The sequence below is a fragment of the Neovison vison genome, chromosome 7 (assembly GCF_020171115.1).
Source record: "Neovison vison isolate M4711 chromosome 7, ASM_NN_V1, whole genome shotgun sequence".
Classification (NCBI taxonomy): domain Eukaryota; kingdom Metazoa; phylum Chordata; class Mammalia; order Carnivora; family Mustelidae; genus Neogale; species Neogale vison.
Genome location: NC_058097.1, coordinates 4571643 through 4597619, shown reverse-complemented (window position 1 = coordinate 4597619; position 25977 = coordinate 4571643). Strand labels below are relative to the sequence as shown.

At 46.7% G+C, this 25977-nt stretch overlaps 1 protein-coding gene and 1 pseudogene across 1 annotated transcript in view; both read left to right on the top strand.

The window, feature by feature from the left end:
• The window catches only part of CDH13 (cadherin 13), a 1000495-nt gene extending 983958 nt beyond the window's left edge, over positions 1-16537 (top strand). The window contains exons 12-14 of the mRNA XM_044255654.1: positions 2870-3103; positions 5084-5302; positions 15444-16537. Of these exons, the coding sequence (XP_044111589.1) occupies positions 2870-3103; positions 5084-5302; positions 15444-15451 (461 nt within the window). The 3' untranslated portion in view covers positions 15452-16537. The remainder of the gene's footprint in view (positions 1-2869; positions 3104-5083; positions 5303-15443) is intronic.
• On the top strand, positions 7295-8429 carry LOC122913723 (annotated as a pseudogene).
• Positions 16538-25977: the final 9440 nt, after the last annotated feature.

Below are 25977 nucleotides of genomic sequence, written 5' to 3'. Positions count from 1 at the left end.
ATGTCTGTTCTCACTTCATGACGCCCTGCCCAGCTTCCTTCAAGCTGGAGTCTTCCCCATTCCTGGCCACCTCTCATAAAGAAGTCGCCAGTCCCCTTCTCCTTGCAAAGTCCCGTGGCTTCTCTTTTCCCCTTCTCCTTTGGGGTGTCACAACCCATTTCACCACTGTTCATTGCCTCCTCTTCCAATTCATGTCCCCTCTGTCTTCTGCAATCCACCAGCTGCTCCTTCAACTCTGGGGGTTTCCAGGCTTCCACCCCCCTCCCTTCTGCGCTGTCACATTGGGTGGCCTGATTGGCAAGGACCCTTTGAAAGCCTCTGTGCGGACAAGTCCTCAGTCACTACCCAGTGCCGGCACGTCTCCTAAGCTCTGCGTGTTTCTAGACAGGTACACAGAGCTGAAATGTCTTTCTGCTCCCCACAACCTTCCATTTTGGGGTTCCCCATCCCCAGAAGCCTCATCGGAGTACCTGATCACTAAAACGAGACATTTCTTTCTTACTCCAACTGCCTACATCATGCCTTAATCTGCTGCTGGTGTCGCTTCCTCGGTGGCCAACATCTCTTGCCAATATCACATGTGTTTCTAAAAACCAGTCACATCGATGGGCCCACTGCCTCTGTGAAAAACCTCCAGTGATTCCCTGTGGCCTGGAGACTCGGTACCAACAGGTCATCGTGAAAGTCAGGCCCTGTGCCCTCCCAGACATCACCGGGCTTGTCTCCTTGCTCCTTCCATCCACTCTAACAGCCCACGATGGCGCCGGGTGACGCTGTGCACACCCACGTAGGCCGGGAGAGAAGGCGTGAGCCACAGCCAGTCTGAGTGTTGGCAGAACGTCTCGTGATCCTCTCAGAGTAGTGGGCACAGGAGGCTGGTAGGAGCCGCTCTTTGCCACTGGCTCCTTGTGCTTCGTGTCACTCATAACAAGGGCCACCTCTGCCGACTCCCTCATTTACTGTCTGGGTCAGAGCAGAATAACCTGCCTGAATCTGGAAAGGATGCACCATGTCTTCACCTGCAGAATCGGTCAGACCTCGCCTTGCCTTGCCCCGGAGACATGCCCCCTGAGCTCACATACACATTACCCTGCGAGCCCCCCTATGATTCAGAACTGAACTTGAGACTTGATGTGCGCTTCCCGAAACAGAGTGCGACATGAAATAAGGTTGAGCTTGGAAGTGCACATGAGGATAGGAAAGATGAAATGGAGCCAGACACTGGGTTAGGACTAGTGCATAAAGTCAGAGTACTGGATTCTGGAGGAGTGCCAGAACCTTTTGGAATAGGGCAAATCTGTCTGCGTGCAATTTGTGGCCCGTGAATTTGGATCTAACGTTTCTCAGAGAAATCAGGAACTGTTAATGAGTGGTTGGACCCAAGAGAAAACCTCTGACGTCTAGATGATTAAAAATAAAGTTAGGGAGCCTTTTGGAAATGAAACAGCCTTTTCTTTAGGTGAAAGACAGTATCACGCCAGGGGTTGTAAGGGGCTTTTTAAAAATCATGATCCCTAAGATAAAAAAATAAAATAAAATAAAAAAAACATGGCAGGAAGTAACTGAAATATGAAAACCCAAGACCTGAGAAAAGAGGCCCAAAGATGATATTATGATTGCTTCAGCTGCCCTAGTAGCCAGCCAGCACTAGTGTTTCTGTAACTAACCCCCCTTTCTTTTTTGTTTTTTTAAAGATTTTATTTATTTGATGGTCAGAGATCACAAGTAGGCAGAGAGGCAGGCAGGGGAAGGGGGGAGCAGGGTCCCCACCAAGCAGAGAGCCCAATGCGGGGCTTGATCCCAGGACCCTGGAATCATGACCTGAGCCGAAGGCAGAGGCTTTAACCCTCTGAACCACCCAGGTGCCCCACTAACCCCCCTTTCTATATCTGTCCTGTGCTGCTAGGTCAGCCCCCACCACCACCCCGAGCACCAGCCGCCAGCCTAGACCCACTACCCCCTGCAAAGGAAACCCTGGATTAGCTCACCCTTTCTCTAGTCATCTACCCCGTCAGACAGAGCTATTTCATACATACAAAACCCAGTCTTGTCTCATGGGACCCCATCTTCCCTGTGTCATCGACAGCTGTGAATACGTGGCTGTTTAGATAAAAGGTTTCATTCGCTAAGCAAGGAAAGGTCCTGTTTGTTATATCCATTCTCTGCTTTCAGCGCGTTAGGATGGCTTGTGTGCGAGAAGCTTCGCATTCTAAGGGTAAAGGCTAAAGAATTTACATCACAAGTATATGAGAAGTCTTTTAGGCCACTAGGCTTTTTTTTTTTTTTTAATTTTTATTTATTTATTTATTTATTTTCAGAAAAACAGTATTCATTATTTTTTCACCACACCCAGTGCTCCATGCAAGCCGTGCCCTCTATAATACCCACCACCTATAATACCCACCACCTGGTACCCCAACCTCCCACTCCCCGCCACTTCAAACCCCTCAGATTGTTTTTCAGAGTCCATAGTCTCTCATGGTTCACCTCCCCTTCCAATTTACCAAAATTCCCTACTCCTCTCTAACACCCCTTGTCCTCCATGCTATTGGTTATGCTCCACAAATAAGTGAAACCATATGATAATTGACTCTCTCTGCTTGACTTATTTCACTCAGCATAATCTCTTCCAGTCCCGTCCATATTGCTACAAAAGTTGGGTATTCATCATTTCTGATGGAGGCATAATACTCCATAGTGTATATGGACCGCATCTTCCTTATCCACTCGTCCGTTGAAGGGCCACTAGGCTTTATGCAAATGTGTAAGCTATTCGGTCTGTCCTATTTGAAACCCTTTAATAATAATAAAGGTGTCAAGCTCTGGCCTGGGCCCAGCAGCCTGCTAACCTCTCCCTCCTTCCCCGCAGGCAACCCTCCCGCTACTGGGACCGGAACTTTGCTGATCACTCTGGAGGACGTCAACGACAACGCCCCCGTCATCTACCCCACAGTCGCAGAAGTCTGCGATGACGCCAAAAACCTCAGCGTCGTGATTCTGGGAGCGTCAGATAAGGACCTTCACCCAAATACAGACCCTTTCAAATTTGAGATCCATAAACAGGCTGTTCCCGATAAGGTCTGGAAGATCTCCAAGATCAACAGTAAGTGGGGTTACGTGTTCTCTACCTGCTTGTCTAGCTTCGGAGCCTCGTTTCCCTGGCTTGCCTGCCTTTCCCACACTGGCCCTCCCGCCTCTTCTCTCCTCGTGTCCATACCGTCCACCCTCCACCGTATACGTGGTACCACACACCCCGTACTGGACACCTACCCAGTCTGCAGCCTGCAGAAGCCAAGGTCTCGGCCTCTCTGCACGCGTGGCACAGCCCAGCCGTCTCTGAGCGTGCGTGTTCTCAGAGAAGGCTAAAGAAACGGGCAGCCCCGGTCGAACAATCCTGGTAGAGCCTTAGCCTCGAACCCTCCACCCAACATCTGGCACTTTGCGTGCAGACGACCACACAGTGAGCTCTGCCTTGGTGACAGCCACGGCTTTGATGTTCCACGGTGATATCGTCACGCATCTGTCCTGTCCCTCACTGAGGAGACTTGCCCGTCAGGTCCCTTCCTACCAGTCTCTCCATGTGGGAAGGTGGAGTTCACCTTGAGCCGGACGGTTTCCCCATGTGCTCATCTAGACGGTTTCCCTACGTCCGTGAGCACCTGCTTCCCTCCCCGTGGCAAACATGAACTCACTACTAAGCTCACCCCGTTCTGCAATGACATCAGAAACCAGAACCCATGCACTGGACTCCCTCTGTCTCCAGTAGCGAACTTCCCCTGCAACCGACCCAGCACGGTACCGTGCTCACCCGGCAGCGGTAGACTTTTCGAGAGGGACTGGGAATTACGCATTTCATTAAGGCTGTACAATTGTGCATAAAATTTTCTATTAAAAAATCTCATATGTATTGAATGGCCTTATCTCATATCTCATTTTATTAGTGCCTTCCTCTTGTTATTGATTCCATTGGCCTGTTTGTCTATTTTATTGCTTTTTTAAAGAACGAGTTCTGTTACACTGATTACTTTTAATTAAAACAGCCGTCCTCTTGTTCGAGGGGTTACTGCCCCCTTTGCTAGTTTCTGTGGCGATAGCGGATTGCAATAGCCACCACCAGCTCTTTCCAGAAAGTTCCAGCCAGAACTGTCTTACTCGAGCTTCTCATCCACGTGAGGGATGAGATCTATTGCGTTAACCCGTCCCGCAGCTGGGGTGACATGTTGGTTATTTCTGCTGCTTCTCCTTGTGGTCAGGACGACACTTCACCTGTTTCTGTTTCCATGTCTTTGCTCTGTTTTCTTCATGGTTTTATTTAAGAGATAGATGACTTCTCAGTTCATTTCCTGGTCCCAGTTCTGTTTCTTGATGTTTTAATGCCTATCACTGTTCATGCCCAGAAGGGGCATTTTTCCCAGCTTCATGGAGGTACAGTTGACAAATAAAAATTATATATATTTAAGGTACACACTGCGGTGTTCCAAGATGGAATCTTGGGACGGTGCATCAAAAACTAATGAGGTAATTAATTAAAAAAAAAAACTAGGGAGGGAGGGAGGGAGAGAGGGAAAAAAAAACTAATGAGGTACTGTATGGTGACTAACGTAACATGATAAAAAATTAAGATTAAGTAAAAAAACAACAATAAGAAAAAGGCACACACTGTGACGATGGGAGAATGGGTTTTAAGTCAGTTTTTCTAGATGTCGAATGTGATCATGACAAAGATGGTTCTATTGGTTTTATCAGGAGGAGTTCTTAGTAGGCGGTCATCTTCACAAAAAGGGGTCCCCTAGAAATAGATTATCACAGCACTGAAGCATGGGTCTCCTTGGTGGTGGAATGTTCTATCCAGTGCCGCCCAAGGTCACAGCCACTGGCCACACGTGGTTGCTGGACACTGGAGGTGTGGCTACTGCAACAGAGGAGCTGAATTTGAATTTTTAATGAACTTAAGTTTAAAGGTGCCCATGGTTATAAACCCACACGCAATGCGTGATGGGTGTGGTTTTCATCCCCAAAACCTCACCCTTTTATTTAGGAAGGTCTAACCACCTCTCATGAAGGTCCTCCTTGTCTCCCCCAGATACGCACGCCCTGGTAAGCCTCCTCCAAAACCTGAACAAAGCCAACTACCACCTGCCCATCGTGGTGACAGATTCAGGGAAGCCACCCATGACGAACATCACAGACCTCAGGGTACAGGTGTGCTCCTGCAAGAACTCCAAAGTCGACTGCAACGCGGCGGGGACCCTGCATTTCAGCGCGACCTCAGTCCTGCTCGTCTCCCTCTTCAGTCTGGCATGTAAGTAGCCCGGCCCCGGGGCGTGCGCGAGGGCGAGCACCTACCCGCACCGGCGTCCCTGCCTTCCATCGAGCCTTCCAAAAATTCATCCCAGAGGACGCGTTCATTCTCAGTTCATGTCTGTGTCATAGAAAGTGTTACGTGTAAAAGTGTTCCCGCTTCTGTTGGAAGGCATCTTCGTGTCCCCCCAACCAGCCAGTCTGACGAATTGTGCAAAGACATTCTTTGCAACCCCCAGACTAGGTCATGGGAAAACGTCCTGCTGATGCCACCAAATTTAGGCTAATAAGAATGTGCCGCGTTAGGTAACTGGTCTAGGGCCTCATTTCCCCCTGCATTGTGTGGAAGAATCTTGGCGAGGTTAGAGTAGGTCATCTGCCTTTTTAAGAACAGTCGTGAGAATTCAGGGAGGGAGGCTGGGATGTGGGAAAAGAGATAAATGCATAATTTTCACACATTTTTTTTTCCACTGACGGGTAGTAATGGCTGCAATATAATGAAGCATTATTTTAAACAAATGAATTGTTGGGCTGAGTTATATAAATGTGAGCATAAAATGAATAGATGTGTGTATCACATATTTCCTGTGCTTGGTGCACTGCCCAACGTTAACCTTAGCAATTACTCACGTGTAGGTAATGCCATTCACATCCTCTTGGGCTTTGGTATTTATATTTTGAGAAGGTTATCGGTGTAAGTGTGAACAGGGAACTCAAGAAACTAATGACTAGGGAAAAAAGGAATAGACGTTATTGGTTCCTCGTGACCGTGGTAAGTGAGGTCAAAGCAGAGCTAAGGAGAACATCTTACACTGAGAAGTGTCTCTCCGGATGGATGAATGGATGGATGGATAAATGGAAAGAAGGAAGGATGGATGGAAGAAAATATATTCTTCTCTTTCTTTTCTTCTTTTTTTCCTTTCTTTTTTTCTTTCTCTTTCCTTTTTCTTCAAGAAATACAATATTACTAGTAAAGGTGAAATCCCCTGTGTTTTTCTCCCCAGTTTCATTTCCTTTTCTCTTTCCCCCGAGAAAATACGATGACTTAGACTATATCCAGATGTTATTATTTTTTATGTTTACTACACACACACACACACACACACGCACGCGCACGCACCCCCGGCTTGTAGTTCTGTTTTGTGCCGCTTGTCAAACTCCATGTAATTCGTGTCATACCGAGCAGGATGTACCGTACTGGCTTTTCTTCCTTCCCGCATTGCATTTCCACGGTTCTTCTGTGTGATCCTGATTGGGGGTTGGCAAACTCTGACCACAAAGAGCTGGGCAGGAAATTCTTTGGGTTCTGTGGACCATATCAGCTTTGTCACATTTTCCTTTTTATCGCTCTTTTGTTGTTCTTTCTGTCTTTTGTTGTGTTACCGCTCTCTAAACGCATGAAACCATTCTGAGCTGGAGAGCCACACAAACACACTGTAGCCCAAGAGCCATAGCTCACCCCGCTCCAGGCCATCCATTTAAGTGCCAGAGAGCATCTGTCCCACGGACAGCGTGCGGTGAACTCCCCAGGCAGCAGACACCCTGGGATCATTTACGATGCCCTTTGCCGATCCGTGCTATGGCACTAAACATATGGAATCTGTCTCCCCACCAGCTTCGCAAGTTAATCCTCAACAGACAGCAAGCCCAGCACTCCGTGTGGCTTCTAGGGGTCACCAGAACTCACACAGAGCCGAGCCTGGGTACCCTCGAGGGCAGTACTTCTCGTGTGATTGTAGAGAAAAAAGTGTGGTGCGTGTGTCCGTGTGTGTGCGTGTGCACGCATGCACGTGTGTACAAATGTGTACACAGAGAGAGAGAAGGTAATGGAGTGGCCACTCACACATCAGCCCTTTAAACCCAGTCACGCAACATCCAAGCCTGACTCTCCAAGGCATCGCTTTGAAGAACCGAGGCTCTGCCGGGCGCAGCTCCCTTCTCCACGACCCTGGACTGACTGCCAGTGAGTTTTTCAAAGGGAGGCTTGCTGAGCATGGCGGACAAGGAAGCACTGATTTTGCCAAAGAAACATAAGAAGAAAAAGGAGCAGAAGTCAGTACTGGAAGAAGATGTTTCGTAAATACCATACAATACACTCAAGAATTTCTTATCACCCCCGAGTCCGAGGCGGCCCAGCTGGACGTGCTTCGGTGGTCCCTGTTGCTCAAGGACTCTAATAAGCTAAACACAAGGAGAGGCTACTGCGGGCGGAGAGGACAGGACACGGCATCATTCCGGATCCGGATGGGAGCAGCTGTTAATTACGTGCACAGAACCAGCCACTGGCTTGTTGACATCCCAGCCGAGTTCGGGCAAAGAATGTGGGGGACCCGTCCGGCCACACGGTGCTCTTGAAGGGGGCCCCCAACTGTGTGGGGCTCTAGGGACTCCGACAGGTGCCTTATTCCAGGGACCCCCACGTACTGCTGCGGAAAGAGGCAGCTTATGAGCGCGGAGCATCGGACAAGAGCCAGATAATCACATGTGATCCTGGAAGAAGACTAGAACTCCACAGAATGAACTGGAGGCCGGCACCTACATCCGGGCACTGTGTGTGCACCTCGCTTCACTACTGGGAGTTGGCGGTCAGAAGCAGGAACTTCAGAGGCTCATTCTGGGGTCCTGAGCAGAAGGACCACCTGGGGACAATTCCTGACATGCCTGACGCCCAGCAACTACATGACAACCACAGGATGGGACTTACCTGCGGCAAGCCTTCCACCCTTGGAAAAGCTGCCGCCTTCTCCTCAGTGGCTGGTGACCACAGTCAGCTGTGGGGCAAAGATCGGGCTTGCAGGGGTTCTCCGGTTTGAGGATGGCATCAGAGTCACTCAGGAGATGGTGGTCATCACCACCAATGGGGAAGCAGGCTGCGTGGCTGTTCCGTTAATGACCACAGTCATGATCTCTACTGGGACCAGGATATTGTAGCCAAGATCGAGAGAGTACTCGTGGAGAGAGACACTTACCCTCAGAAGTGGGACTCAGGTCCAAAGACAAGTCAGAAGAGGCTGATAATCAAGCAGGGCCTTCTGGGTCAGCATGGCAAGCCCACAGACAGCACGCCTGCCACCTGGATGCAGGAATCTGTGGGCGACAGTGACCACAAAGAGAGGGACGTCCGGTGACTCAGTCGGCTGAGTGTCGGACTCTTGAAATCAGCCCAGATCTTGATCTCAGGGTTGTGAGATCGAACCCCGCATGGGGCTCTGTGCTCAGCGAGGAGTCTGCTTCTCTCTCCCGCCCCCATCTCCCGCCCCTCCCCCGGCTCACACACGCGAGCTCCCTCTCTCTCAAATTAATTGATTAAAGAGAAACAGAGACGGTGACCAGTGTGGTAGCCCTGAAGTGGCAGCGAGAGAATGAAAGTGACAAGACCTCAAGAAGGAAAAGAGGAAGAAGGATAAGAAAGCCAAAGCTGCTCTGGAGAGCCGGGGGGATCCAGGAGATGGGAACAGTGACACCACCAATAAGGAGGAGGAGGAGGAAATAAAAGTGCAATTGACCTCTGGGTCGCGGACCCCAGTTTTAGCACCGGGTCCGGTTAGGAGGAGAAATTAAAGCCCTACTGAGAAAACGGAATTCCTTTGGTTCTTGAAGGAACCAGAAAGGGTGGAGAGGTCCAGGATATCGTAGCTGCAGCCCAAGAACTACCTGACCTTCCCTGGTGTGCTCATCCCGTCGTGTTTTAAGGATAAGGGTGAAGGACGCAGGTTCGAGGCCAGCCCCTCCTCTGCTTGGGAGAGTTGGGAACCCTCTCCCTGAAACCCAGCACAGCCCGGGAACCATCTGTGGCCATTTCAAAGGAGGCAACCACTCCTCCCAATGCTGGGAGAAGGTTGTACTTTTTACGTACTAAAGCTTACTTGTTTTTAAGTTAAAAATAATAATAATAATAATAATAATAGATGGAGACTTCCCACTGCCAGTTGCTGAACTATGTATTTCTGGGCCCATCCGCCCTATAGAGCCCACATCCCAGGTGCCTCCAGCACACGGACCCCGTGTTTGTATATATATTCACACAGTATTTTTAGTAACAATACGCGTATCTGCTACTACCAATCCATATATTAAATACTAGTAAGATTTAACCTATCTGTACATATTAAGGGGGCTGTTAATAAGGCAGCAGTGTTTTCCTCTCCTCAAGCAGGGATTTTTCCTGGGCCTCCTACTTTGGAGACCTACAGAGGTCAATAGTGAGCAGATCCCCAAAGACTGCCCACTTGCCTTTCCCAGCTGATGGCTAGGATCACAACTCATCCGGGGCAGAATCACCTGGTAATTCCTAAGGAACGTATGTTCATTTTTAAACTCAAAATAGTATCATCAAGAAAAGACAGATGCATGCACACCACAGTGGAAATGTCAAATGTGCTTTTTGTTCTCACAAAGGGAACCATCCCAGCTAGCACCTACAGCCATCCACTGTAGGTAAGGCCACCTGGAGGCAACGTCAGAATCACCCTGAAAAAGGAGCTCAGCATCTCCCTGCACAGCTAGAAATGTCTTAGGATTATACTCCAATGTTTTCACCACAAGACGGGTAGGTTCAGCCCAAAACATAGTTAGGAACAGGTATGAGCATTCACCGCTTGACTTCAGAAAGAACCTCCATCTGTCCGTATATAAAAGGCATCAGATTACATAATACTGTTCATTTGAACATGCGGGCCTGCCCAATATAACGGTGCTCGTTTCATTATACACCTAGCGGGAGAACATCCTTCCCAGCGAGGGAGGTACCTAACAAGATGTGTCAGGAGCGGGGTGAGAGCTAGCAGGAGTGAGGAACCGTGGGTGTCCCATGGCTCAGAATTTTTTGAAAGAGCAGAACTCAGAGTGGCCGACCCACCTGTGTAGCTATTAACATGACATTGACAAGCAGCAGAAATGGGCCCAAAACACTAAGCAAGGTCACGTGAAGGTAGGGGCATCTACAAGCACTAACCTAGATTATAAAGGGCAGGGATAACAACTTCCTGACCCTGCTTGATGCTTCTTTGAACCAGGAGTTGGCAAACTACTGTCCGAAGATCAAACATGGCCCACTTCTGTTTTTGTAAATAAAGCTTTATTGGAACACAGCCGTATTTGCAGTCAGCCTGCTTGCTGCTACAACAGCAGGGTTGAGCAGGAACCACAGAGACCACATGACCTGCGGAGCGGAAATACGGATTCACCTGACCCTTAACAGGAAAAGCATGCCAACCCCTTCTTTGAAGGCTTGCTCTTAAAACCATAGTGATCACATCATACAACAGTCTCAAATAACATTGAGATCCCGGTAGAACAGCTGAACCAAATACCCTAATGTCCCAGGGCTTTTTTATTTTCTTCACTGGCCCAGAGATGTTATCCCACTTTATAGATGGGGAAACTGAAGCTCGGAGACGTCCCAAGGTGCGCGAGCCGTGAGGCATTCACCGTCAGACTGCCTCCCCGCCGAAAAAAGTCATAAAAACACTTCAGCTTGTTAGGGGACCACAGAAGGCATTACTGCCGCTGAGAAGTGAAATGAGGGGTCTGTACCTCCTTTTCTGACAGCTGAAACTGAAGGGAATAAAACTAATGACATTGCAAGTAATAAAAAATGTAAATGGAATTAATTTTCCTACCAATTTCATTGTTGAAGGTTAGTGTTGCTGACACTGGAGACCTGTGCTGTGCTCCCCCAGGACCCTCCCCACGAAGCAGCTGGCATCTCTATTAGCCTGTGTCTTGGGGGGCGGGGGGGAGCTCATACAGCTCTGCGTGGTGTGACACAAGCAGCTCCAGGGGAGAATATCATCCTGAAACCTTTCTGAACATTGTTTTAGGTTTAATTAATCAGCAATAGCAAGAACATAAAAAGACAGATCAGGCGAACCCCATTAACAAGTACCAAAATGAAATGTCTCTACATTGGCGAGGAAGGAGAATTGCATTGTAACCTCGATCACAATGAGAAAGTTTAAAGACGTGACCAAGATGAGCAAAGCAGCCGCTGAAAATACTTCTAATGCATTGTGTGAAGGTATTATTTGGATTCCATCAAATTTGCCCATTTTGAGGGTACAATTGGCTGCATTTTGGTAAATGTACACACTTGTGTAGCCACACCAATTATCAAAGTACAGTTTCCTTGGGTGCCTTTGCTAGTGATCCCCTCCCCTGAATCCAGACCCTCTTTGATCTGCCTTCTCTGATTATTTGCTTGCCTTTCTAGAATTTTCTATACACAGAATCATACAGACCATGTTGTCGAGGGTATCAGTATATTGTTCCTTTCTGTTGTGAAATGTGATCTGGACAGAGACAGGCCTGGAGGAGCACCCAATCCAGGGGGAGAAGGCTGCCCTCCGCCCGCAGTTGGTCCTGAGCCATGCTATACAGAGGTTCTATGGCCCCTTGAAGGGGTACAACTGTGTGGATAATGACATTGACCTCCCAGGGCTTCTAAGTGCCACGCACATGCAAAGCTAAGAGCTTTACCTAAATTACACAGACTATCTCACGTAATCAAGTCCACAGCCTTCAGATGTAGGATCCTTTACGTGACAGTCTGAATTGGCTTGAACACGATTGGAGACTTTAATTTAGCAGGTTTTATTCAGTCCATTTATTTTTCCTCAGTGACCAAAATTATTTTAAATGATAAACGGCACACTGTTTTTTTAGCAGCTTTATTGAGGTATAATTCTCATAACATAAAATTTACCTGCTATAATTAAATTTATCTACTTTACTGATTCTGGTAAATGTATAGTATTCTACAGCACCAAAGTCTAGTTTTAGGACATCTCCATTACTGTATAAAGTTATCCTGTGCCCCCTTTACAATCAGACCTCGCCCCTGTCCCAGCCCTGGGCAATTTCGATTTGCTTTCTGTCTATAGTTATTCCTTGCCTGAACATTTTATTTGAATGGCAGCATAAACTATGTAGTCCTTTTCTTTTTTTTTTTTAAAGATTATTTATTTATTTATTTATTTGACAGACAGAGATCACAAGTAGGCAGAGAGAGAGAGAGAGGAGGAAACAGTCTTCCTGCTGAGCAGAGAGCCTGATGCGAGGCTCAATCCCAGGACCCTGGGATCATGACCTGAGCCGAAGGCAGAGATTTTATGCCACTGAGCCACCCAGGTGCCCCTATATAGTCCTTTTCATTGGGTGTCTATCACTTGGCGTAATGCTTCTGTGGTTCATTCATGTTGAGGCATGTATCTGTAGTTTTTTTTTCTTTTTAATATCGAGTAATATTTCACTGTATGGATATACCACATTTTTTTTAAATGCATTCACTGGGTGATGGATATTTGAGTTGTTTTCCAATTTGGGGATTGTATGAATTATGCTGCCATGAACATCCATATATGTGTCTTTATGGGGCACTGACCATGATTTTGAGAAGAAATGTTTCAGCATTCGCTATTACAAATTTAGGAAAGGTCCCAGTTCCATGGCAGTGGTGTAGAACCTCAGGGATGTTTAGGGAATCAGGGACAGGAGCCTGACAGGTCCTGCCAAGCATCTGCTCCCTTTTGGTATCTCTTCAGCCTTCTATTAGAAAACCATGTCCTCATCAGGAACATTGGCCTGGGGGTCAGAGAAGAGATGAGGGGAGATGTGTGGGTCTTGATGTAAGATGACCACCTCCTGGGGAGGATGTGGGGTCTCATGGTTGGGAGGGTGTGGTCATGAAACCGAAGCCCAAATTATGAGCAGCTCTTCAGAGTCTGTCATGACTCAAAGAGAATGGTGTCCCAGTAGCCTTGAGGATCTGGATCAGTGCTGGAAGAGGAGAGATCTGAGCTGAAGATTCACTTTTTGGCACTTCCCTGAACCACTTTTGGGGTGACATGTTTAGGAATGCTGGTATAATTTACAGATGGGCAGAGGTTACCTTCCTGTCAGTGCACATTTGCAGAAATTCCTTAAGGATTTAGACTTGTCTCCAAAGGCAAGAGAAACAAAAGCAAAAAATGAACTGTTGGGACTTCATCAAGATAAGAAGCTTCTGCACAGCAAGGAAACAGTCAACAAAACCAAAAGGCAACCTATGGAATGGGAGAATATACTCGCAAAATGTCTTATCAGATAAAGGGTTAGCATCCAAAATCCGTAAAGAAGTTATTCAACTCAACAGCCAAAAAACAAAAACTCCACTCAAGAAATGGGCAGAAGACATGAACAGACATTTCTCCAAAGAAGACATCCAGATGGCCAACAGACATGTGGAAGATGCTCAACATCACTCATTGTTGAGAAATACAAATCAAAACCACAGTGAGATACCACCTCATACCTGTCAGAATGGCTAAAATCAACAACAAAGGAAACAACAGATGTTGGCTAGCATGTGGAGAAAGGGGAACCCTCCTACACTGTAGGTGGGCATGCCAGCTGATGCATCTACTCTGGAAAACAGTATGGAGGCTCCCCAAAAAGTTACAAATATGGCCCAGCAATTGCAGTTAGGTATTTACCCAAATGTTACAAGCATAGTGATCTGAAGGGGCACGTGCACCCAAATGTTTATAGTAGCAATGTCCACAAGAGCCAAACTATGGAAAGAGCCCCCATGTCCATTGACAGATAAATGGATAAAGAAGATGTGGTATATATAAACAATGGAATATTACTCAGCCATCAAAAAGAATGAAATCCTACCATTTGCAACGACATGGAAGGAACTAGAGGGTAAGGAACTCAAGGGTGGCGCTTAGCGAAACAAGTCAGTCAGAGAAATACAAATATTACATGATTTCATTTTTATGTGGAATTTAAGAAACAAAACAGATGGAGGATATTTTTAAATAAAATTCACAGTGCCATTTAATATATTCAAGTTTCTCTTCAAATATGGGGAAATACGGCTGGACACCAGCCCTGCAGCACAAGTAACTAGAGTTTACGATAATGGTGGCAAGGACAGTGAAAAAGTCAGCTGGAAAGAAGAAATTAAATGCGTTCCGGAGACTCCTCTGTCAAGGAATCACCTTTAGCTTTCTACCCTCCCAGTATCATGTTGCTTACCCTTGAGTGACATTACGGAGACTTTTTATCTGATATTAGAGACGCTGCTTTAAATTTCCCAAACAGATAAGTAAAAGGATTAACCTCTAAAAGCCAGGAGGTACAGAGTCAGTGGGTGAGTTCATCCCACTGATCTGCCCCTCAGCAGGCTTTGAATGAAAAGACCCAAACTTTACAGAGTTACTTCATTATAGTCTTCCTAGCCATTGGTTCATTCTAGAATGATCTACGCTTACATGGTGGGTTGACCTGTGCACTTGTTTATTTCTTTGATTATAACACGACTTTTAGCAGTACCATTGCCCTGTATAAAGCCAAGATATAATAATAATAATTAAGCAAAAAGAGCAGATTCCCACTCATGCTGTTATCCAGCAGAGGGGAGACGCAGGGCTGCCGTACATCTTAGAGAATAAGCACAGTTTAGGTGACCTCAGTCATCTTGGACGAGACAATCCAAGCCATGGAGGTGGAGGAAGGGGTCATGAGCCAAATACAGGCGGCTTCTGGAAGCTGCAAAAGGCACAGAAGTGGCTTCCCCACCGGGGCCCCCAAAAGGAACACAGCTCCTCCAGCACCTCGACTCTAGCCCTCATAGGACCCGTTTTTGGACTTCCAACCTCCAGAACTCTGAGAGAATAAGCTTTGTTATTTCCAACCACTAAGCTCACGGCCATTTGTTACAGCAGCCAGAGGAAACTCATACATCTTCTCTGAAGAACGACCCAAACCTCTCTCGCTCTCCACTGTGACCAAAAAAGTAATATCCAGGATGCTAATCAGTCTCTCAGCTACCAAGTCAACTTGTCCCTAAAACAGCCGCGTTCTGGGCTACTGTGCAAGGGACAGGGCTCACAGAGGCAGTCGGCCCTCTGGGTCTAAGAGGAGGTATCTGGCATGAGCTTTTTTATATCAATCCAGCTGTTTAGACGTAAACCGGCAGGACTATTTGCACTCTCTTCAGATGTTATGCCAAAGAGGAAAAAAAATTCTTCCAGGTAGTGCCGTGTTTATAAACGTGTTTATGACCGCCTGTCTGCCATTCGTCTGGTGCTTAGCTAAAACGCTTTGCATCCAAACTGTGCTATGCCTTGACTTAACTCTGAATCTTTCCCATTCAGGTCTGTGAGAACTCCTGACATTCGAAGCTTGACTACCAAGTTTCCATAGCAACAGGAAAAAGAAAAAAAAAAAAATCCAAATCTGAAGATTGCAGTTTACAGCTCTCAAACGTCACACCTAGGCCTCAATTGTTCCAGATTTTTTTTTTTGTTTTCTTTGCGATTTCACCGGCTCTGTCCTTCACCATTTCTCCTTTAATTAATGGAATCTTCTGAATTTTCCCTGGCTGTTTAAAGATCACGGCATATGACTTGACCTTCTGGGAGCAGGGACAATGACTACTTTTTCTGATGTGTTGCCATGTCGCTAGTCAGCACGTCACACACACAGCTTTGTGGGTTCGTATTTGTATATGTGTGAGTACCTGTATGTGTATATACACAGTATTTATAGAAAGAAACGCTACAGAAGGAGCCTAGTTTTGATATGTCATTCTTCCTTGAGAGGTTACACAGAGAAAGGATAGAAGCGACACACCTGTCCCCTCCAGGGCCGCGGACCCAAGTGAGACACTAGCCCAGACCACAGAGCTGACGCTCCTCCACCGTCCCCGGGGGTCCGCGTGCCACCACCCCCCTGCCAAGCAGGTCCGCAGAGAGGGAGAGCAGAGACCCAAGTCCTTCCTCTCTCGTAAAGGACTACGACCCGTTTTCACTGCCACCCCATGCCACGATCGTGAGCAGAAGCGGAGAGGAGCAGAGCAGCAAGTCTAACCATCAAATGCCAAGAAAAGGGCTGGAAAATTCTTCCAGGGGCGCTCTCTGCGTTTGTAGGTGTCCCGAATCCAGTCCCCCCGGTTCTCACGAGGATGCGGATCGTAGCACGGGATAATCTCTCTCCCTAGTGTCTGTACATTTGCAGATGTCATCGTGGAGGCCCTACCTGCGTAGAAGGAAACCGACAGGTGTCACGTGTGTACACATATATGCCCACATGTATAGACATCCCTTTCTGCACATACACGTTTGTTTCCTATATACATAAAAGGCATCAAATAGAGTAAATACAGGTAGTTTTAAAAGTACCCTTTTGTGTGAATCGACTACCGTTGTTTGCAAACCTGAAAATAAAAGATGTTCATTATGTATGAAAAGTAATTGATTTTTATTCTGTGAGCATGTCAGAGAGGAAAGTCCGTGCTGTACTAAGATTACCTTCTTGTGGATACACTGTAAAGAACCATCCGAGCTCACACCAAATTTTTCTATCAGATAAAACTAGCAAGAGCCTGTGGCTTTTTCTTAGAGCTGGCCACGCACTAGGGTAAGGTAAGTGTCTTAGCATATTTCGATGCGGTTGCTTATTGAAGGTTTTAACCCCACACGCACACGTGTGTGCGCGCGCACACGCAAACCCACGCTTTCTTATGCAATCTCTGTTTGCACCCGTGCATTCAGTCTGCCTTCTGTAGGAAGTAGGAGTCATCTGTTGTCTTTATCGTAGTGAAATTATGCAGATAGAGTTCCATATATTGTATTTGTTTCAATAGTAAGTCTTTTTGGAGCATATAGAATGGCAGATTTTTTTTTCCATTAAAATAAATGGGTATTGGTGGTTAAAACGGCTGGACAGTAGCTCTTCTCTGATTTCTATGTGTGTCTCATGTTGCCGGTGCGAGGTCTTGCCTTAATGCCAGTTCCCTGTTTGGACCGGTCATCTGGGGTCCCCCGTACATCTCGTGTTGGTCAAGGGACTCTACAGACTCTATAAAGCCAGAAGTCCCCACTCACAGCTGGGCCCGTGCACCTGTCTTGGCCATCATGACGAACAATTCCGAGCATTCTGCAGTCGGCCGCGAAGATGATGGCTATCCTCACAGAGGGGCGAGATCATCCTCAGGTCATTGACTGCAAGGCCCACGGTCACCAGCATCCACCCGCGGTCCCAGAGCGTGGGTATATCTCTCTTGAACAAGTCCGGTGGCTCAGTCAGGAGATTCCGCATCTCGAACACAACAGATTGGTCCTTCACCCGTGCACAGAGCAGGCCTGGGGGAAGAGGGGAGGTCCAAGCCTGCACACTCACACACTACGAGACTTCCTCTTCTGGCTTTATAGGTGCTCAGCAGGCGGGGCCGTAGTCAGGCGATCTAACAATGGGAAACCCGCCCTCCCTCATGAGCCTGGGCTATTCCTAGGGAGAAATCCGGTGTCAAGAAGGCCATCCCCTCAAGTTAGCAAGTGCAAGACTCCTTGTGCCTCAAGCCAGTAGGCCCTCCCACACTTTGCACATCAAGCCACCAGCTTAACTTAGCTCAGAGCACAGAAAAATAGGCATGAGAACAGACTGCATCAGTAAGTAGCGTCTGCCGTAATCTCCGCCTCCTTAAGGATACTCCCTGTCCATAGGGTTCTCATCCGGACAGAGATACTACTATTGTGTATTTCTTGCTGATCCTTTCAAAAAAAAAAGCAACCAATTCTTTGAAACCAAAGTGGTGGCATTTCCTCAACTACCGAATGTTTTCTAACTTGCTCAGACACATTTACATTGTTTATTGAAAGCAAACGTAGAATCAAAGCATTATTTCATTATTTACCAATGCATTTTATTTTACTCCAAGTTATTGGGGGAAAAAATTAAGAGCCAGAAATTGCTTTTCTCCATTGCTGAGCACAAAACTGAGAATTTTATTTCCACTGAGCGAGCAGTCACACCTTCTTCACTATAAACATATCAATCACCTGAGTTGATTAAAAATTACTTTTTCTTTCCATTTTACACACAAGAAATTATTTCTGATCATTTGTTTTACCAAAAACATGCAAACATTTTCCAATTTCAGAAAAGGTGACCTTCAGTACCGCCCCTTCCTCCAAAGGGACGTTATTTCAGGTGACTCTCCGCCAAGTCCTGCAAATCTGAGCTGGAGAGCAAAATCAGTCTGGCTCTGCTTCGTGGTGGGTGTCAGACAGGACTCGGATTCTCAAGGACCGTTTTTAGAAATTTTGATAACATCCCAGGTTTCCAAAATGGGATTCTAAACAGTCTGACAAATGGAGCGACCCTTTACCAGCAAATTCTTGAGGTAGATCACCTTGCATTTCATCCAGAATAAATACAGAGGGTCTTGATCTTAATAGGTGGCAACTACGGCGTGATTAGCAAGGCTGTGTTCGATGCTGGGTTTAGTGCAGCTGGACCCACACATGAGTTCTTCAGGATGGTTTTGAAGGAAAGAGTCTGCAGTTCTCCTGGGGTGTATGAACAAGGTAAAAAAATATATATATATGCATTAATAATACTAATAATAATAATAAGGGTTTACATTTATTGACTGAGGACCGTGCATCCAACTGTACAAAATCCTTTACACCCTGTTAACCCACTGACCCGATACAACAACATTATGAGGCAAGGACTCCTATCTTCTCCAACTTAGAGATAAGGACAGCAGACACTCAGGAAAATCAAACGGCTTGCCCCAGGTAAGTGACCTCCAAAGGCCATGTGGTTTGGCTGCAGGGCTCTCTTGTTTCTACTTAACACGGTGTCCCTCCCAATGGCGCAGCCAAACCAGACAGAATGTCTCCTGAAGACCAGAAAACCCTCGTCTGAAGCCTCCCTTAGCAGGACTATCTACCCAAACCTTCTACTACTCCTTAGTTCTAAGAGCTGTCAAGAACCATTAACACCATTCTCAGTTCACACTAAACCTCAGAAATGTCTCCCGCACAAAATCATGTCCAGTATTTCCTCCCTCTCCTCCCATGGCTTGTGCACAGGTGCCTGGGGGACTCCTACCACACTGATTAGCTGTCTCAGGAGCGCGAAAGGATGTTCATGCCCTCCCAAGGACCCGGTCTCAGCCAAACCAACCCAGGGGAGGGAAAACTCAGGGAGAAGCAGCGTGGGGCTCTCAGGAGCCTGGCGTGGGCTCAGCGACACATAAATAAAGGATCTCCAAGCACTTTGGAGGTATTCAATGTTTCACCTGAACCTAAACCAACAGGTAAATCACACCAAGGGGAAGGTGAGTCCTGAGAAAGAATGAACTACCTTCTATGTCTAACCACTAAGCAGTAACGATAGAACAGTCACCATTGCCATCATCAACAGTGATCTGTGTACACTTTTCACAAAGACGGTGCATCCCATCTTCTCTCCTTATCTGGATGCTGAAACTGGGAACGTCTCATAATTGGGTGGTAAGACGCGTTCATCATGGTTCATCTAAAGCAACTAGCGGTTCTTTTGCTGTGCCACGTGTGTTCCCCTTTACCGTGTTTCCCATCACTGATGGGTTAGCCCACGGCCGAAAAACATTCTGTAGTCCTGACCCTTATGTAAAAGCACATGCAGAACAGCGAGAGACAGAAGAAAGTAGTGGGATTGAAGGTGCGAATCACGAGTTCCAATAAGAACTTCAACCGTCTAAATTAAGCGGAGGTAATTTAGATACTCATCAACTTCAGAAAGGAATAAAAGCTCTTCCTGTTGCTCACGCAACATCACTCTCATATCATTAATAATCACTGGGGTCGCTGAGCTTGAGAAGACTTTGAACCATTTTGTTCGGCTTCCAAGCGGCAGCTGGCCGGTAAGGATACGGTGAGAAGCAACGGGTGTCAGAGACCACAGAAAATGCCACCGTGAACCTATGAAGCCTTTGAGAAGGTATCTCATGAAAACACTGGGAGCATATGCTGAAAACTTCCATTTTCTGCTGCTTTTTTAAAAGCTTTTCTTTTAGAAAGCAAGAAAGCCATTCTTTATCTACAATATATGCGGATTCAGATTTTTAAAGAGTTGACAGCGGAGGCTCTAGGAGAAAGAGTGTGCAGTGGTGCACACATCGACACTGGTGGGGTGGTAAATTTCAGGAAGTGTAAAGAGATCTTTTTTTGTAAACATGCAAAAGGGATGAAAGTTTATCACCTTAAACTATTTCATCCTATCACGGATGCAGTTCCTTTGGGCCCGCGTTGCTGAACTGTTTCCAGTACCTGAGCTGTAAATTAATGTCTGATCTATGACGTGTTTGCAAAGAAACTTGTAACTTGTTCGTGAACTATTTAAATAAAGGTTATCTGAGATTTTTAACGTGTGTACTTGGCCTTAGACCGTCTTCTGTACCGTTTCAACACAGCGAGAGAGCCGAGGGACCTTGTTTTAAAATGGCGCTCCGGCTGGCCTATAATGTTGAAAGACCGAGACTAAAACCAAGTGAGAGCCTGACTGATGATTAACTCTGCCCCTTCTTCATAACAGCCAGAGCCCTCTGGTGTGACAGAAACAGATGAATAGATGATAGAGACATAGATAATAGTAGACAGACGATAGATGATCTGTAGGTAGATCGATACATAATAGGTGAATAGATGATAGACAGAGATAGATGATACATTGATAGATGACAGATAATAGGTAGATAGGTAGGTACGTAGTCAGATTGATAATAGGTAGATAGATTGTAGATGATTGATAGATGATAGATAATGGGTAGGTAGGTAGATACATAATAGGTAGAGAGATGATTGACATAGACAAATGATTGATAGATGACAGATAATAGGTAGGTATGTAGATAGATTGATAATAGGTAGAGGGATGATAGATAAAGGACAGATGACAGAATGATAGATGAAAGACAGACAGAAATAGAGAGCAAGGTCACTTTACGGAGGTCCTTAACAAAAGAGAGGAAGGGTGCTTATCATTAATAATGAACCAGATATTTCACATGTTTATGAACGTATATACATACTCTACTATTCATAACATGTTATTTATATGAAATATAATTATGCATTACATAGGTCAGGTATTTAATTCATGGAATATTGGGATAGCCAGTATTTCCAGTGCACTGATGTGACAGTGAAGCTCACTACTGAAAACTGTCTCATGCTAGGTGTCCCCTAGAAGGGGTGCATGTGACTCCCACACCGGCACTTTCCGCTCTACCCCAACCCCCGAGGTTGAATCCTCTCACAACACACACACACAACACGCGAACCTGACCGCAATAAGACGAGCCAATCCGACAGGACAGTGTCAGTGAAGCCAAGAAAACCAAACGTGCTCGTCCGTCTCTCGGAAACATTTCCTTCCTGCCCGGGGCCTCCGTCTCCAGGAAATTGCCAGTTTGGGGAAATAAATGGGAAACTGATTCCTTGGTAGCCCATCACGGAGATGCTAATTTGCCACAAATAAGCATGAGAAACGTAACCTGACACTTCAAACCAAAAGCAAAGCAACTCAAGATGGATCGGGACCGGCTGATCTCTCCATTCTCCAGAAAAGCCATTTTCTGTCCTTTTGTAAGCACAGCCTCAAAAAGACCCTCCCCTGCTCTTGTACACACGACAAGGAATCCAGTGACGCTACCCAGGGCACACTCCAGAGATGACAGCAAAACTTGCTTCTCACGTGCGAATCCAAGCCAGGAGGACTGGTACCAGGACAGAAGCATTTTTAAAGGAAATTTGCCAGAACTCAACGACTCTCTCCGAAACAGAGCCTTACCCCTGCAAGGTGGATCCTGAAGACCCTGCCCAGCTCCCTCCCTGCACCTGCAGAAGAGTGAGCGGTGCTTTTAATGCTGTTTCTCTACAAGAGATACCTGGCGCCTGCAGAAAATTCCCAACTATCCTTCCCAGGATTTCTCCGCAAGAAAAGTGACTCATTACAGTGGCTTGGCAACATGTCCTTAATGCTTCCCCTTCGCCAATACGGAACGATGTGCGATTTTAAAGCAAGTACCACTTCTTTACCCTCTGCTCCCCTGTCTTCTCTTAGGTCAGAATTTTCTAAACTTTAATCCTATAAGAAGGTCTTCATGATTTCACGATGTTCCTCTAGCACCTCTGCAAAGTCCGCCCTCCCAGTGCCTCTGTATTACCAATTACCACTACAGTTTTCAATGATATAATTTCAAATTTACCATTTTTGCTGAAGTGAATATATTTTCAAAGAAAAATGTATTACTACCATGAACAAAAAGCCAGTGTCACTTGAGGTACGCTTAAAGTAACAATCAAAATAAATACAAAGGAAAATGGCAGAATAGAGGGGTCCAGTCCCTATATGTCCCCCCTACTCGACCCCACCCCACCCCACTTCCCCACTACAAAAACACCAATGTTAACAAACACCCAAAGATGAGAACATATTTTGGGGAGCCCAGAAACATACCTGAAATGTTATAATATTTCCGTGGAGCAAAAAAGCCAGAGGAGAGATGCATTGAATGGTAAAAAAAAAAAAGTGTCAGCTCACCCCACCACCAAGGCAGTATAGCTCAGGGTCCAGAGACATCTCCTGGTCCACAGCTTCCCCAGCTTTGCAGGACACTGCCCATGTGGGTCTTGTCCTGCCAAGAACATGGCGGGGGGCGATGGGCACTACTGAATAGGCAGGTGACAGCTAGGAACAGAGAGAAGGGGGTGGTGGAGGGGAGAGCTTATAGCACCAATGGATCTTAACAAGGGGTCACAGATCCTGCTGCCTGGCATACTGTCTCCATCCACAGCCCTGCTCGCAGAGGGAAAGCACTCCACAAATGAAAACTGGAGCTGATACGTTCTCCAGCAATCCCGCTTCTGGGTACTTACCCAAGGAAATTGCAGTCAGGATCTTGGAGCGGTCCCTGGGCTCCAGCATTCCCTGCAGACGACCCACAAGCAGCCATGGCGCGGAAACAAGCTAGGTGTGCATCGAGGGGCGAGTGGATAAAAATCACGCGCTGTATATGTGCAACGGACTGCAGTTCCGACTTTTAAAAGAAGAAAGTCCTGCCATTTGTGGCCATAGGGTAGGACCCGGAGGGCATTATGCTCCATGAAACAAGCCAGACACAGAAAGACGAATAATGTATGATCTCACTTGCATATGGAATCTAAAATGGTCCAATGCATAGAGGCAGAGCGTAGGACGGTGGTTGCCAGGGATGGGGGTTGGGGGAAATGGGCAGATGTTGGTCATTGGGAATAAAGTTCCAGATATGCAGAAGATCCACTGCACAAAACAGTGCCTATCACTGACCGTACTGGGTCACGTACCTAAAATTTGCTGAACTTATGTATAGCTTCTTACCACACAAATAAGAATCATTCATAATAAAGGCAGCAGGAGGACACTGGGAGGTGATGGGTATGTCCATGAGCATGATGGTGATGGCTTCGGGGTGTATCCTTATCCCCAAACTCGCATTACATATGTACAGCTCTTCACGTGGCACTCATGCCTCAACAAAATGGTTTTAAGAAATAATAAAATGAAATAAATACAATGAAAACCAAAAAAGGGATTACCTTTTAGCTAGACAGTATGTCTACCTAAGGTCCGGGCAGGAGACTGCCCTGTGTTAAAAGGAGAAGTGAACAAGGACGAGCAAGGACTCAGACTCAGTAAGACCCAACAAAGACGCTGCACCTGTCGCAGAGAGGAACGAGGAAACATAGGTTCCGTGAGTCTCACTTGGGTGAGACCACATCCTCATACTGTCCAGAATCACTTCGGTGCCCATTGATAGAAACCAAACAAACAAAACTGTATGAAGGGAAGGTTGCATATCCAGTAACTGAAGAAGACAGGTCCTTCCCCTTCTAGAATCTTCTCTTTCTAGAATCTTCTCTTTCTAGAATCCTTTCTACGCTCTATTGAGTGGAAGCACAGAACCACACAGGGTCACCTCATTGGGATGGTTTTGTTTTCTATTTGTGTGTGTGTGTTGTTTTCTTTACCATTTGTATATGCCCGGAGGAAGGAGTCCATGGGAAGGAACTGGTTAGTGGAAGAGGCACATTCCCAGAGTGGGTTGAGATGTCCAGGGCCCAGCCCCACACAGGAGGAAGGACACCCGGTGTGGAGGCAGAAAGGACCAGAGTCACACAGGTGCAGGTCCTTATAGAGACAGGGAGGGTAGGACCTCGGTGACGATAGTCTCTATTATCTCTGAAAAACAGAAGTTAAGGTCATCCTTTGAGACAGAAGGGATGAAACACTGGGTTTGGAGAGACCGGGAGGTTTGGGCCGTCCGCGGAAGGCGAGGGGCTGTGGCAGGGGGTTGTCCTTCAGCAGCGGCATCCGGCCACTGGGGAGACAAGCAGAGCAGGAGAAGGGCAGCTGAGACCAGCGTCGGGTCACAACGGTGCTGATGCAGGTGCAGCCTGGGAAAGGCGAGTTACAGGTTCTCCACGCGCCTGCGGTGACCGCTGCTGCTCTGCTTACCGGGCACACGCAGCATCCCCACTGCCCCCCACCACCACCACACCGGTGGGCAGGGGCGCGTCCCTGAGTGGCCAAGGGAGGGGTGTGGAGGCAGCTCAGCTGGAACCAAAGAGCCACTATAAAAGTATCACGTTAGCTCACGTAAAACCACACAGTCCTGAAAGGGGTAAAGGGAATTACTTCGGTTACACAACTGATCTAGAAAGATCTTGAAAAAAAAATGCTTAGGTTTAAAACAAGGGTTGTTCAAAACTGACATTTTAAAGGTTAATTGCTAGAGCCTTACACATGATTCAATAGTTTTGCTAATGGAACAATATTCAGTTAAGTTCAGCGTGTCAACCTTACACAGTTATATCAGCCATGACTATAAGTCAGTGAAATTTTTGTGTAAAGCAGCTGTTTAAAAGACCTTGGTCTTCACACAGAAGAAGTACGCTCCTCCTGCTTAAGTGTCGAGGGGGGCGGGGAGCCTCCACTAAATAGTGTCAAACAACTTTTTTTTTTTAAGATTTTATTTATTTATTCGAGAGAGAGAACATGAGCAGAGGGAGGGGCAGAGGGTGAGGGAGAAGCAGGCTCCCACCGCAGGGTTCCATCCCAGGACCCCAGGCTCAGGACCTGAGCCGAAGGCACACGTTTAATGGACTAAGCCACGCAGGTACCCCAAGAACTTTGCAATCAGGATAAAAAGGACTCAAGAACCCTGCCAGAAACACACACACCCTAAACCAAAACAAAACTGTAGATCCTAGTGCTGATTTGTGTTCTGTGTTGCTCACGGCCATAAACCGGGTCTGGCTACAAATTCAGGGTATGAGGATCCAGACTTCTAAGTTCCTGTGTTGGGGCAAGAAGCGAGAAGGCCTGAAACCCCACCCAGCCTTGGCTACTCATGAGCAAAGTCACCCCGGAGCTTTATGTAAACACTTCATTAAGGGGTATTACTTTACCAACTACTTTGGGTTAAATTGGGCCTCCTCCCCCCCAAAAAACACATGTTGAAATCCTAACCCCTAGTACCTCAGAATGTAACTTACTTGGAAATGGGGTCTCTACAGATACAAAAAGTCAAGGGGAGGTCATACTGGAGTCGGGTTGGTAAATCCAATAGGACTGGCGACCTTATAGGGACAGAGAGATACAGGGACTAAGCCACACGAAGACAGAGGCAGAGAGGGGTGAGATGCGTCTACAAGGTAGGGAACGCCAAGATTTGCCAGCAGCCCCCAGAGGCTAGGAGAGAGGCACGAAACAGATTTGTCCCTTGTAGCCCTCAGAAGGAACTAAGCCAGCTGGCCCCTTGATTTCAGACTCCTGGTCTCCGGAGCTGTGGGAATATAAATGTCTTGTTTGAAG